The 15941-nt window shown below is 37.9% G+C and overlaps 1 protein-coding gene across 1 annotated transcript; it reads right to left on the reverse strand.

Annotated features, from left to right (window-relative positions):
* Positions 1 to 14746: 14746 nt before the first annotated feature.
* LOC129779829 (m7GpppN-mRNA hydrolase-like) lies at positions 14747 to 15610 on the reverse strand. Its single transcript, XM_055787550.1, has one exon. The coding sequence runs from the start codon at positions 15608 to 15610 to the stop codon at positions 14747 to 14749; it is 864 nt and encodes a 287-aa protein (XP_055643525.1).
* Positions 15611 to 15941: the final 331 nt, after the last annotated feature.

Here is a 15941-nt window from a genome sequence, read left to right on the forward strand (position 1 = left end):
GAAAATCGCAAAGCGCAAGGTCGAGAGAATACGGGGAATTAGTGGAATTGATTCAAACTTCAGATTTTTCAGAGCCTCTCCATTTGCACGCGAAGGGTGTTGACGAGCGTTGCCGTGTAACAATGTTATTGGCGCTTGGTGTTTCCGAAGAGGAATCGATTCATCTATTGAGCTTTAATAATTCTTTTCAGGCTCAATGAAGTGGGATGATAATCACCTTATTCGAAAGATAAAATGTCTTAGAGTTATATGTTTGTTACTTATCGAATGCTAGAACAACGGTAGTCTTACGTCCACCTTGCGATTATATCACAGATATAACCAACTTCTAGTTTTTTGGGTGTGATCTTTCTAAGTTAACCGATAGTTCGGAATATCAATGTTTGTTCCTTTTTCCTATTCTCAAAATGCCATAACTTTTGAATCACAAGACCGATTTCTGAAAATTATCCACATATCAACTTAAAGTCAATTAGCTAGTCTTTTTCGGTAAACTAATTGTATTTTATTTTCGTGATTATTGAATATACAATCGAATGGATCCTCTTTTCCTTCCTTTTCCGCTTTGCCTTGGGGGAATCCCCATTTACCCTTGTAAGACTGTACCAAGAGAACATGTTTCATGTCCTCTGACAATAAAATGGCTCCATTGGTGGGGATCGTGTTTAGGTATCGCATGTATGCCGACATAATTCCATCGAACTTCGGAATGTGCTTCTGCAGAAATGGAACATGTCTGAAGATCTGGTATGCGAATCTGTTATATCCACATTTTTTATATTCATCCAAACATGAAACGTCCAGATAATGCCAATGAGCTTTTCGTATTGCGCAGCAAATCCCAATTAAATTATTACGATCCTTCATAGGTAGGATATACCTAGCTGCGAGAGTATCCAAAACCTGTTTTTCAATGGGACGATTCCAGGAATACATGATGATCCGTTGAGCTGTTTCTAGCGTTACTGAATACTGAATTACGTAATACGCATTTATATATTGAAAGATAGGTAGCAAAGTTGGTTTCGGTAGGTTTTAATTTTTGAACAATTGCAACTACCTGCAAGGTGTACCTTTCCGTTTCGGGTAGCCAGCAACAAGTAGCGCCGTTTTAAAGAGTGAATTTACCATGAGCGTGTTGAAGATCATTGACATATTATAAAAATTGAAAAATAAATCGGCTTAGCGAGCGTTGACATAAAGGTAACGAAGATATTACTATTAATACAGCTGATGAATAAACATGGATTTAATAATTATGCATGTAATATATGTATCATTTTTGTTGAGAAGTATTGAGTAGAAATGAGTATGGTGAGGACAGAATTCTGATTGAATCTACTCTCACTTGCAAAATCGATTAACTTTTTTGATGATGTAAAAATTTTCATTTTTACCAGTTAAGAATTCTTCACATTCATACATTGTGGTCACATGATGAAAAATTTGGATAGTTTTGGCTCTTCGCCTACGGCTACGACTTCGATTGGAGAGGAAATTCTTTCGAGAAATCGTTAGTGAATATCGTAGAAGATTTACGATATTAAGGCGGGTATCAGCAACGCATGTGTGGCGGAGTTAAATTCAATGTCTATTTTGTATAAGGCGTTGTGTACAAATTACGTAACGCGAGTAGGGCGGTGGGACCAAATGAGGTGTGTTTCCTGAGCCAAGATGATAAAGCACGTGTTTTAATGGGTTTAACAGCAGCCAGTAAGCAAGCACTGATAGATGCATCTCGAACATATCTACATAATAATTTGTATTTCAACAGATTGTTTTAAACTGAAACCAAGAATCTGTAGATACAGATCACAAATTATTTGTGTTCATACAGAATTTTCCGTTTTTTTTAAAATAACTTTGCAATAATGGCTCGAGGTTAATAATATGTTACCCATCTCAAATTTCCATTGAACCTCAATAAAGAAATGTATTTTTACTACTGTGTATATAATTTTTCGCATTAAGTGGATATCATCAACATCGTCTAACCAATAATTTCTATGCCAATTAATGGTAGTAAAGCTAAAATTATGCAAAAAAAAATTGGACTTATAAACCCAATACAGATTTTAATACAGATTTTTTGAGAAAAAGCTAAGATAAAAAGATTGTTAAAGAGACTGTTAAACAAAAACTTATTCCGTCTATTGCCGCAGGGTGCTTGAGCAGCTTGGTCATGCAGAAGCAGTTTAATACAGTTGTCCAATGTACATTGCAGTTCGTTCAGGAAGGCACTGTTCTTTGAACGCATTCTTTCATGGGCTCGATTTTAAAAGGGTGAGCGAGCTGCCTGAATTCGAAATTATTCAGCTTAAAGAAAGAATCAAGCCAGTAATCATAAATAATGTAGATAGAGGCCCTGACCAGAACCCGTTTTAAAAAGGTCATAGATATGTTCGATTCATCAAGCCTCCGTGGCGGCGATGACCTCCTCATTCGACTCAAATTTCTGCCCGGCGAGTGACTTTTCCAAGTTTGGAAACAAAAAAAAAAGGCGCACGGGGCCGAATCTGGAGAACACGGTGGATGAGGTAGCAGTTCGTAGTGCAATTCGACCAATTTTGACAGTAGCCGTTTACAAGAATGTACTACACGATAAGTAATCTCTCTTGCGATACTGACATCATCGGGAGACGAAGCTAAGTACTTATCGGATCGCCCTCGTATATCTTTCCAGTTTGCTTTCTCGACTGTTCAAGTAATTTTTATGCTGTCTTTAGAGTCGAATTAATTGCCCTTGAAGATGCCTTTGATTTGCCCAGTTGCGAGTAGTATTCGTGGAATTTCATCCACTGATTTCTAGGAGCCGGCTTTGGGGTTAGCTAAAGGTGAATCGTTTAGTTTACCTCAAGTTTGTTTCCCGCACAATGTTGTCGTAAAGGAATCACGATTTACTTCGAACGACAATTTCGTTGCGTTTTTGAAGAAAGAGGCATATGAAAATGCAATCCATTGATGATTTTTCGGTGAAATTGTGTGGAACCCACACATCGTAACGATTTACATAACCTAACTTCAGCAGATGCTCATGAACAATGGCATTAGATATATGTAGTGAATCTGCTAATTCCTTTGTCGTGTATCAAAGATTTTTCTTGATAAGCATAATGCTTAGCTATCTTTTATTATTACCATTCCAAATATATTTGTAATCTTTGTTAAAATTTCATTTTCTCAAAATCCCATCAATATGGGTTTTCCCAAAACCTCATCAATATGGGTATCGAATGAAAGGGCTTGACCAGTAGAACACAATTATTTATGGAAAATGTAAATCAAAGATGGCGACCTCTACAAAATGGCGGATCACAAATTTTCTCAGAACCCCATCAATATGTATATCAAATGAAAGGGATTAAAACACAGTTATTTATGAAAAATGCAAATCCAAAATGGCCGCAACCACAAAATGGCGCCATATATATTTTTTTTAAAACCTCATACTCATTCTACTTGTCAAGCCCGTTCGTTTGATACACATATTAGCTATTCAATATGGAATTGTTATACAAATTATTAAAAATTTCCGAAAATCAAAAATAAAACACTCCGGATAATCAAGTCTCCGGATAATCGACCTGTATTGTGAACGCCCGGCATGTTAGGTTTGACGCTAACCACTCGGCCACGGGAACAGTTGCAGTTGCAGACCCTATGTATGAGAAATATGATATGAGAAACCCCAGGCAGCAATGTCAGACAACACAATGCTTTCAAAAACAAGGTACTCAGGATGGGCGGAAGAATTAAAATTAAAAATGAAAGTGTAGAATAGATTAAACTTATTTTCATTGGATAATATGCATTTATCGTTCAAAAATATTTAATCAAAGTACTTGGACACTTTGGTTAAATATACTATGATCTATACCACATTTCCCTCATCAAGAATAAGCGAAGATATTTCCGTACCTCCTAAAGTAAACCACGTGGTATGTGACAGTCTCTAATAATTTCCGCAAACAAACAATTATGACCTTATATCTAAAACATCTACATTTTACATTTAGGGTTTCATCTATCACTATTACCTAAAGATTTAACAATAGCGAACAGCTGTTAAGCTGCAACCATCACGTGCAAGGCCGAGAATGTCAGTTAGTAGTTGAAAATCTCATTAAATACATAGTTGAACAATACATATATTTACATATAAACTTCAATAAAAAAAAATATTCACACAATAATTACATTAACACATTCTAGTAAACATAATTATACACATTGGATTTAACTTCGCCATTCGTTCGATGCAGGTATCCCACTTGATATCGTATATCTTCTACGATATTCAACAACGCCTGATCCATCGGAAGAATTCCTTCTCCATTTGCCATCGTTACTGGAAAAGCCGAAACTGTTTCTTCGGCATCTCTCCATCATTTGACCACAGTTATATAAACGTATGGTGCGTTGAATTTCCGCTACAAACTGATGCACCCTGAAGAATTCCAACCCGCCCTTCATGGAAACATCTACCTCAGCGTTACTGTTCGGTAGACTCTCGATCGGAAACCATTTTATCCTCCGTATTTCGTTCCTCGTTTGAGGCCGGAAATTCGTCGAATATGGCACATCAGGAACCAAGTATAATCTCGAGGGATGTGTAAACATTACATCCCAAAATTTACCGGACGCTTTCTTCCGAATGTCGTATCCGATCTCCTCGAGAACTTCCCGCACAGCACAATCGAATGGATCCTCTTTTCCTTCCTTTTCCGCTTTGCCTTGGGGGAATCCCCATTTACCCTTGAAAGACTGTACCAAGAGAACATGTTTCATGTCCTCTGACAATAAAATGGCTCCATTGGTGGGGATCGTGTTTAGGTATCGCATGTATGCCGACATAATTCCATCGAACTTCGGAATGTGCTTCTGCAGAAATGGAACATGTCTGAAGATCTGGTATGCGAATCTGTTATATCCACATTTTTTATATTCATCCAAACATGAAACGTCCAGATAATGCCAATGAGCTTTTCGTATTGCGCAGCAAATCCCAATTAAATTATTACGATCCTTCATAGGTAGGATATACCTAGCTGCGAGAGTATCCAAAATCTGTTTTTCAATGGGATGATTCCAGGAATACATGATGATCCGTTGAGCTGTTTCTAGCGTTACTGAATACTGAATTACGTAATACGCATTTATATATTGAAAGATAGGTAGCAAAGTTGGTTTCGGTAGGTTTTAATTTTTGAACAACTGCAACTACCTGCAAGGTGTACCTTTCCGTTTCGGGTAGCCAGCAACAAGTAGCGCCGTTTTAAAGAGTGAATTTACCATGGGCGTGTCGAATATCATTGACATATTATTAAAATTGAAAAATAAATCGGCTTAGCGAGCGTTGACATAAAGGTAACGAAGATATTACTATTAATACAGCTGATGAATAAACATGGATTTAATAATTATGCATGTAATATATGTATCATTTTTGTTGAGAAGTATTGAGTAGAAATGAGTATGGTGAGGACAGAATTCTGATTGAATCTACTCTCACTTGCAAAATCGATTAACTTTTTTGATGATGTAAAAATTTTCATTTTTACCAGTTGTCCGCGCCGGGACTCCTCCTCGAAAAGCTCCCACGCCTGCACAGGCGGAGCGGACTGACTCGGAAAACTCTGTTAACTCTTTTTGAGTCTTAAAAAGACTTTTGGTGTTGGTGGATAGAAAACTCGCTGCTTCCTTTCGATTGTTTATTGGTGACGGTTTACAAAGAAGTGAGATGGGATGGTGTGTCGGTGACCGGTATTTATACTGCTACTGAGATGTTTCCTGTGATGTATATTGTGCACAAGAACAGCGTTTGTGTTATCTCGTCTGTTGAGTGTTATCTCGGGCTACTCTAACTTCATTCGCGTTGTACGCGACACCAGTTAAGAATTCTTCACATTCATACATTGTGGTCACATGATGAAAAATTTGGATGGCTCTTCGCCTACGGCTACGACTTCGATTGGAGAGGAAATTCTTTCGAGAAATCGTTAGTGAATATCGTATAAGATTTACGATATTAAGGCGGGTATCAGCAACGTATGTGTGGCGGAGTTAAATTCAATGTCTATTTTGTATAAGGCGTTGTGTACAAATTACGTAACGCGAGTAGGGTGGTGGGACCAAATGAGGTGTGCTTCCTGAGCCAAGATGATAAAGCACTTGTTTTAATGAGTTTAACAGCAGCCAGTAAGCAAGCACTGATAGATGCATCTCGAACATATCTACATAATAATTTGTATTTCAACAGATTGTTTTAAACTGAAACCAAGAATCTGTAGATACAGATCACAAATTATTTGTGTTCATACAGAATTTACCGTTTTTTTTAAATAACTTTGCAATAATGGCTCGAGGTTAATAATATGTTACCCATCTCAAATTTCCATTGAACCTCAATAAAGAAATGTATTTTTACTACTGTGTATATAATTTTTCGCATTAAGTGGATATCATCAACATCGTCTAACCAATAATTTCTATGCCAATCAATGGTAGTAAAGCTAAAATTATGCAAAAAAAAAATTGGACTTATAAACCCAATACAGATTTTAATACAGATTTTTTGAGAAAAAGCTAAGATAAAAAGATTGCTAAAGAGACTGTTAAACAAAAACTTATTCCGTCTATTGCCGCAGGGTGCTTGAGCAGCTTGGTCATGCAGAAGCAGTTTAATACAGTTGTCCAATGTACATTGCAGTTCGTTCAGGAAGGCACTGTTCTTTGAACGCATTCTTTCATGGGCTCGATTTTAAAAGGGTGAGCGAGTTGCCTGAATTCGAAATTATTCAGCTTCAAGAAAGAATCAAGCCAGTAATCATAAATAATGTAGATAGAGGCCCTGACCAGAACCCGTTTTAAAACGGTCATAGATATGTTCGATTCATCAAGCCTCCGTGGCGGCGATGACCTCCTCATTCGACTCAAATTTCTGCCCGGCGAGTGACTTTTCCAAGTTTGGAAACAAAAAAAAAGGCGCACGGGGCCGAATCTGGAGAACACGGTGGATGAGGTAGCAGTTCGTAGTGCAATTCGACCAATTTTGACAGTAGCCGTTTACGAGAATGTACTACACGATAAGTAATCTCTCTTGCGATACTGACACCATCGGGTGACGAAGCTAAGTACTTATCGGATCGCCCTCGTATATCTTTCCAGTTTGCTTTCTCGACTGTTCAAGTAATTTTTATGCTGTCTTTAGAGTCGAATTAATTGCCCTTGAAGATGCCTTTGATTTGCCCAGTTGCGAGTAGTATTCGTGGAATTTCATCCACTGATTTCTAGGAGCCGGCTTTGGGGTTAGCTAAAGGTGAATCGTTTAGTTTACCTCAAGTTTGTTTCCCGCACAATGTTGTCGTAAAGGAATCATTCTCATAATCCGTCACGATTTACTTCCAACGACAATTTCGTTGCGTTTTTGAAGAAAAAGGTATATGAAATCCATTGCAATGCATGCAATCCATTGATGATTTTTCGGTGAAATTGTGTGGAATCCACACATCGTAACGATTTACATAACCTAACTTCAGCAGATGCTCATGAACAGTGGCATTAGATATATGTAGTGAATCTGCTAATTCCTTTGTCATGTATCAAATATTTTTCTTGATAAGCATAATGCTTAGCATTCTTAGCATAATTCTAAGTAGTTAGTATTTCTTTTATTATTTCCATTCCAAGTCTATTTATAATCTTTGTTAAACTGGTCGGACTCGATTATCCGGAGTATGCATTTTTTTTTTCACTCCGGATAATCGAGTCATAAAAAACGAATTTTCTCTCGGTAAACGTAATATAATTAGGATTTGCACTTATTTATTGAACGGTTTTATCTAGGTTGACCCGTTTGTGTGTTTGTGACTTTGTAACTTTGTAACTTTGTCTGTAGCGCTGTACCACATTAATAGAAATTTAACCCCCTTCCTGTTGACCGTTTGATCTGAAAGTTGGAACACATCTTTATCTCTAGTGTCTTTATAAAACTGCGTATTCCATGATCTTGAAAATCCAAGATGGCGTCCGCTACAAAATGGCGGATTATGTACACATTTTCTCAAAATCCCATCAATATGGGTATCGAATGAAAGGGCTTGACCAGTAGAACACAATTATTTATGGAAAATGTAAAACAAAGATGGCGACCTCTACAAAATGGCGGATTACAAATTTTCTCAGAACCCCATCAATATGTATATCAAATGAAAGGGATTAAAACACAGTTATTTATGAAAAATGCAAATCCAAAATGGCCGCCACCACAAAATTGCGCCATATATATTTTTTTAAAACCTCATACTCATTCTACTTGTCAAGCCCGTTCGTTTGATATACATATTAGCTATTCAAAATGGAATTATTATACAAATTAATCAAAATTTCCGAAAATCAAAAATAAAACACTCCGGATAATCGAGTCTCCGGATGATCGACCTGTATTGTGAACGCCCGGCATGTTAGGTTTGACGCTAACCACTCGGCCACGGGAACAGTTGCAGTTGCAGACCCTATGTATGAGAAATATGATATGAGAACCCCCAGGCAGCAATGTCAGACAACACAATGCTTTCAAAAACAAGGTACTCAGGATGAGCGGAAGAATTAAAATTAAAAATGAAAGTGTAGAATAGATTAAACTTATTTTCATTGGATAATATGCATTTATCGTTCAAAAATATTTAATCAAAGTACTTGGACAGTTTGATTAAATATACTATGATCTATATCACATTTCCCTCATCAAGAATAAGCGAAGATATTTCCGTTCCTCCTAAAGTAAACCACGTGGTATGTGACAGTCTCTAATAATTTCCGTAAACAAACAATGTAGCGTCTTAAATGCAGTGGACTGTAAACTGCTGGCTTAAACCCGCTGCGCGATTCCTAAGCTGCCTCAACGCAGCTTGCCCAGTGAGAGAACCAAATTCCCCCCCGTGGGCGCGATGCAAACTGCTTTCATTGTAGTGATGCAGCGGGGATTTTCCATTCGCATGGAAACTTTAACCTCACTGTGGCGGATTGAGGGACACGTTGTTTTGGAGACAAAACACAACACACACTTAAACTTAAACTATGTACATTGTATTTAACTTAACTTTACTATACATAATATAATACAGCTTAAATTACTTAAAATGTCTTCTGCCGTTTTCCTTCAGTTTCTGACTTCAATTCGTTGCTGTTGCTTACGCTCTGCTGTCTTAATTCGAACTGTGTGCCGTCCTTGTACAGCACAAAACTATCCTCCAGTTAGTTGGCGGCATGTTTAATCCTGTTTGCGGGAGAGCAGTGGATTGCGCTTTGTGGCGTCGGGGGATCGCGTCGCATGCATCTATTCTCTCTTCAGTGCGCTTGCGACTGAACAAACAATAAGGACCTTAAATCTAAAACATCATTTTACATTTAGGGTTTCATCTATCACTATTACCTAAAGATTTAACAATGGCGAACAGCTGTTAAGCTGCAACCATCACGTGCAAGGCCGAGAATGTCAGTTAGTAGTTGAAAATCTCATTAAATACATAGTTGAACAATACATATATTTACATATAAACTTCAATAAAAAAAATATTCACACAATAATTACATTAACACATTCTAGTAAACATTATTATACATATTGGATTTAACTTCGCCATTCGTTCGATGCAGGTATCCCACTTGATATCGTATATCTTCTACGATATTCAACAACGCCTGATCCATCGGAAGAATTCCTTCTCCACTTGCCATCGTTACTGGAAAAGCCGAAACTGTTTCTTCGGCATCTCTCCATCATTTGACCACGGTTATATAAACGTATGGTGCGTTGAATTTCCGCTACAAACTGATGCACCCTGAAGAATTCCAACCCGCCCTTCATGGAAACATCTACCTCAGCGTTACTGTTCGGTAGACTCTCGATCGGAAACCATTTTATCCTCCGTATTTCGTTCCTCGTTTGAGGCCGGAAATTCGTCGAATATGGCACATCAGGAACCAAGTATAATCTCGAGGGATGTGTAAACATTACATCCCAAAATTTACCGGACGCTTTCTTCCGAATGTCGTATCCGATCTCCTCGAGAACTTCCCGCACAGCACAATCGAATGGATCCTCTTTTCCTTCCTTTTCCGCTTTGCCTTGGGGGAATCCCCATTTACCCTTGTAAGATTGTACCAAGAGAACATGTTTCATGTCCTCTGACAATAAAATGGCTCCATTGGTGGGGATCGTGTTAAGGTATCGCATGTATGCCGACATAATTCCATCGATCTTCGGAATGTGCTTCTGCAGAAATGGAACATGTCTGAAGATCTGGTATGCGAATCTGTTATATCCACATTTTTTATATTCATCCGAACATGAAACGTCCAGATAATGCCAATGAGCTTTTCGTATTGCGCAGCAAATCCCAATTAAATTATTACGATCTTTCATAGGTAGGATATACCTAGCTGCGAGAGTATCCAAAATCTGTTTTTCAATGGGATGATTCCAGGAATACATGATGATCCGTTGAGCTGTTTCTAGCGTTACTGAAATCTGAATTTCGTAATACGCATTTATATATTGAAAGATAGGTAGCAAAAGCTTAACTACCGCAGCTACCGTTTCCGCTTCTATTGACGTTGGTTTCGGTAGGTTTTAATTTTTGAACAACTGCAACTACCTGCAAGGTGTACCTTTCCGTTTCGGGTAGCCAGCAACAAGTAGTGCCGTTTTAAAGAGTGAATTTACCATGAGCGTGTTGAAGATCATTGACATATTATAAAAATTGAAAAATAAATCGGCTTAGCGAGCGTTGACATAAAGGTAACGAAGATATTACTATTAATACAGCTGATGAATAAACATGGATTTAATAATTATGCATGTAATATATGTATCATTTTTGTTGAGAAGTATTGAGTAGAAATGAGTATGGTGAGGACAGAATTCTGATTGAATCTACTCTCACTTGCAAAATCGATTAACTTTTTTGATGATGTAAAAATTTTCATTTTTACCAGTTAAGAATTCTTCACATTCATACATTGTGGTCACATGATGAAAAATTTGGATAGTTTTGGCTCTTCGCCTACGGCTACGACTTCGATTGGAGAGGAAATTCTTTCGAGAAATCGTTAGTGAATATCGTATAAGATTTACGATATTAAGGCGGGTATCAGCAACGCATGTGTGGCGGAGTTAAATTCAATGTCTATTTTGTATAAGGCGTTGTGTACAAATTACGTAACGCGAGTAGGGTGGTGGGACCAAATGAGGTGTGCTTCCTGAGCCAAGATGATAAAGCACGTGTTTTAATGGGTTTAACAGCAGCCAGTAAGCAAGCACTGATAGATGCATCTCGAACATATCTACATAATAATCTGTATTTCAACAGATTGTTTTAAACTGAAACCAAGAATCTGTAGATACAGATCACAAATTATTTGTGTTCATACAGAATTTACCGTTTTTTTTAAAATAACTTTGCAATAATGGCTCGAGGTTAATAATATGTAACCCATCTCAAATTTTCATTGAACCTCAATAAAGAAATGTATTTTTACTACTGTGTATATAATTTTTCGCATTAAGTGGATATCATCAACATCGTCTAACCAATAATTTCTATGCCAATTAATGGTAGTAAAGCTAAAATTATGCAAAAAAAAATTGGACTTATAAACCCAATACAGATTTTAATACAGATTTTTTGAGAAAAAGCTAAGATAAAAAGATTGTTAAAGAGACTGTTAAACAAAAACTTATTCCGTCTATTGCCGCAGGGTGCTTGAGCAGCTTGGTCATGCAGAAGCAGTTTAATACAGTTGTCCAATGTACATTGCAGTTCGTTCAGGAAGGCACTGTTCTTTGAACGCATTCTTTCATGGGCTCGATTTTAAAAGGGTGAGCGAGCTGCCTGAATTCGAAATTATTCAGCTTAAAGAAAGAATCAAGCCAGTAATCATAAATAATGTAGATAGAGGCCCTGACCAGAACCCGTTTTAAAACGGTCATAGATATGTTCGATTCATCAAGCCTCCGTGGCGGCGATGACCTCCTCATTCGACTCAAATTTCTGCCCGGCGAGTGACTTTTCCAAGTTTGGAAACAAAAAAAAAGGCGCACGGGGCCGAATCTGGAGAACACGGTGGATGAGGTAGCAGTTCGTAGTGCAATTCGACCAATTTTGACAGTAGCCGTTTACGAGAATGTACTACACGATAAGTAATCTCTCTTGCGATACTGACACCATCGGGCGACGAAGCTAAGTACTTATCGGATCGCCCTCGTATATCTTTCCAGTTTGCTTTCTCGACTGTTCAAGTAATTTTTATGCTGTCTTTAGAGTCGAATTAATTGCCCTTGAAGATGCCTTTGATTTGCCCAGTTGCGAGTAGTATTCGTGGAATTTCATCCACTGATTTCTAGGAGCCGGCTTTGGGGTTAGCTAAAGGTGAATCGTTTAGTTTACCTCAAGTTTGTTTCCCGCACAATGTTGTCGTAAAGGAATCATTCTCATAATCCGTCACGATTTACTTCCAACGACAATTTCGTTGCGTTTTTGAAGAAAAAGGTATATGAAATCCATTGCAATGCATGCAATCCATTGATGATTTTTCGATCAAATTGTGTGGAACCCACACATCGTAACGATTTACATAACCTAACTTCAGCAGATGCTCATGAACAGTGGCATTAGATATATGTAGTGAATCTGCTAATTCCTTTGTCATGTATCAAAGTTTTCTTGATAAGCATAATGCTTAGCATTCTTAGCATAATTCTAAGTAGTTAGTATTTCTTTTATTATTTCCATTCCAAGTCTATTTATAATCTTTGTTAAACTGGTCGGACTCGATTATCCGGAGTATTGATTTTTTTTTCACTCCGGATAATCGAGTCATAAAAAAACGAATTTTCTCTCGGTAAACGTAATATAATTAGGATTTGCACTTATTCATTGAACGGTTTTATCTAGGTTGACCCGTTTGTGTGTTTGTGACTTTGTAACTTTGTAACTTTGTCTGTAGCGCTGTACCACATTAATAGAAATTTAACCCCCTTCCTGTTGACCGTTTGATCTGAAAGTTGGAACACATCTTTATCTCTAGTGTCTTTATAAAACTGCGTATTCCATGATCTTGAAAATCCAAGATGGCGTCCGCTACAAAATGGCGGATTATGTACACATTTTCTCAAAATCCCATCAATATGGGTATCGAATGAAAGGGCTTGACCAGTAGAACACAATTATTTATGGAAAATGTAAAACAAAGATGGCGACCTCTACAAAATGGCGGATTACAAATTTTCTCAGAACCCCATCAATATGTATATCAAATGAAAGGGATTAAAACACAGTTATTTATGAAAAATGCAAATCCAAAATGGCCGCCACCACAAAATTGCGCCATATATATTTTTTTAAAACCTCATACTCATTCTACTTGTCAAGCCCGTTCGTTTGATACACATATTAGCTATTCAATATGGAATTATTATACAAATTATTCTAAATTTCCGAAAATCAAAAATAAAACACTCCGGATAATCGAGTCTCCGGATAATCGACCTGTATTGTGAACGCCCGGCATGTTAGGTTTGACGCTAACCACTCGGCCACGGGAACAGTTGCAGTTGCAGACCCTATGTATGAGAAATATGATATGAGAACCCAATGGCAGGCAGCAATGTCAGACAACACAATGCTTTCAAAAACAAGGTACTCAGGATGAGCGGAAGAATTAAAATTAAAAATGAAAGTGTAGAATAGATTAAACTTATTTTCATTGGATAATATGCATTTATCGTTCAAAAATATTTAATCAAAGTACTTGGACAGTTTGATTAAATATACTATGATCTATATCACATTTCCCTCATCAAGAATAAGCGAAGATATTTCCGTTCCTCCTAAAGTAAACCACGTGGTATGTGACAGTCTCTAATAATTTACGTAAACAAACAATGTAGCGTCTTAAATGCAGTGGACTGTAAACTGCTGGCTTAAACCCGCTGCGCGATTCCAAAGCTGCCTCAACGCAGCTTGCCCAGTGAGAGAACCAAATTCCCCCCCGTGGGCGCGATGCAAACTGCTTTCATTGCAGTGATGCAGCGGGGATTTTCCATTCGCATGGAAACTTTAACCTCACTGTGGAGGATTGAGGGACACGTTGTTTTGGAGACAAAACACAACACACACTTAAACTTAAACTATGTACATTGTATTTAACTTAACTTTACTATACATAATATAATACAGCTTAAATTACTTAAAATGTCTTCTGCCGTTTTCCTTCAGTTTCTGACTTCAATTCGTTGCTGTTGCTTACGCTCTGCTGTCTTAATTCGAACTGTGTGCCGTCCTTGTACAGCACAAAACTATCCTCCAGTTAGTTGGCGGCATGTTTAATCCTGTTTGCGGGAGAGCAGTGGATTGCGCTTTGTGGCGTCGGGGGATCGCGTCGCATGCATCTATTCTCTCTTCAGTGCGCTTGCGACTGAACAAACAATAAGGACCTTAAATCTAAAACATCATTTTACATTTAGGGTTTCATCTATCACTATTACCTAAAGATTTAACAATGGCGAACAGCTGTTAAGCTGCAACCATCACGTGCAAGGCCGAGAATGTCAGTTAGTAGTTGAAAATCTCATTAAATACATAGTTGAACAATACATATATTTACATATAAACTCCAATAAAACAAATATTCACACAATAATTACATTAACACATTCTAGTAAACATTATTATACACATTGGATTTAACTTCGCCATTCGTTCGATGCAGGTATCCCACTTGATATCGTATATCTTCTACGATATTCAACAACGCCTGATCCATCGGAAGAATTCCTTCTCCACTTGCCATCGTTACTGGAAAAGCCGAAACTGTTTCTTCGGCATCTCTCCATCATTTGACCACGGTTATATAAACGTATGGTGCGTTGAATTTCCGCTACAAACTGATGCACCCTGAAGAATTCCAACCCGCCCTTCATGGAAACATCTACCTCAGCGTTACTGTTCGGTAGACTCTCGATCGGAAACCATTTTATCCTCCGTATTTCGTTCCTCGTTTGAGGCCGGAAATTCGTCGAATATGGCACATCAGGAACCAAGTATAATCTCGAGGGATGTGTAAACATTACATCCCAAAATTTACCGGACGCTTTCTTCCGAATGTCGTATCCGATCTCCTCGAGAACTTCCCGCACAGCACAATCGAATGGATCCTCTTTTCCTTCCTTTTCCGCTTTGCCTTGGGGGAATCCCCATTTACCCTTGTAAGATTGTACCAAGAGAACATGTTTCATGTCCTCTGACAATAAAATGGCTCCATTGGTGGGGATCGTGTTAAGGTATCGCATGTATGCCGACATAATTCCATCGATCTTCGGAATGTGCTTCTGCAGAAATGGAACATGTCTGAAGATCTGGTATGCGAATCTGTTATATCCACATTTTTTATATTCATCCGAACATGAAACGTCCAGATAATGCCAATGGGCTTTTCGTATTGCGCAGCAAATCCCAATTAAATCATTACGATCCTTCATAGGTAGGATATACCTAGCTGCGAGAGTATCCAAAATCTGTTTTTCAATGGGATGATTCCAGGAATACATGATGATCCGTTGAGCTGTTTCTAGCGTTACTGAAATCTGAATTTCGTAATACGCATTTATATATTGAAAGATAGGTAGCAAAAGCTTAACTACCGCAGCTACCGTTTCCGCTTCTATTGACGTTGGTTTCGGTAGGTTTTAATTTTTGAACAACTGCAACTACCTGCAAGGTGTACCTTTCCGTTTCGGGTAGCCAGCAACAAGTAGTGCCGTTTTAAAGAGTGAATTTACCATGAGCGTGTTGAAGATCATTGACATATTATTAAAATTGAAAAATAAATCGGCTTAGCGAGCGTTGACATAAAGGTAACGAAGATATTACTATTAATAC

Source organism: Toxorhynchites rutilus, chromosome 1 (genome assembly GCF_029784135.1).
Source record: "Toxorhynchites rutilus septentrionalis strain SRP chromosome 1, ASM2978413v1, whole genome shotgun sequence".
NCBI classification, from domain to species: Eukaryota; Metazoa; Arthropoda; class Insecta; order Diptera; family Culicidae; genus Toxorhynchites; species Toxorhynchites rutilus.

Excerpts from the sequence above, each read along its gene's own strand:
- LOC129779829 (XM_055787550.1), bottom strand. The coding sequence starts at position 15,610 with ATGTATTCCTGGAATCATCCCATTGAAAAACAGATTTTGGATACTCTC.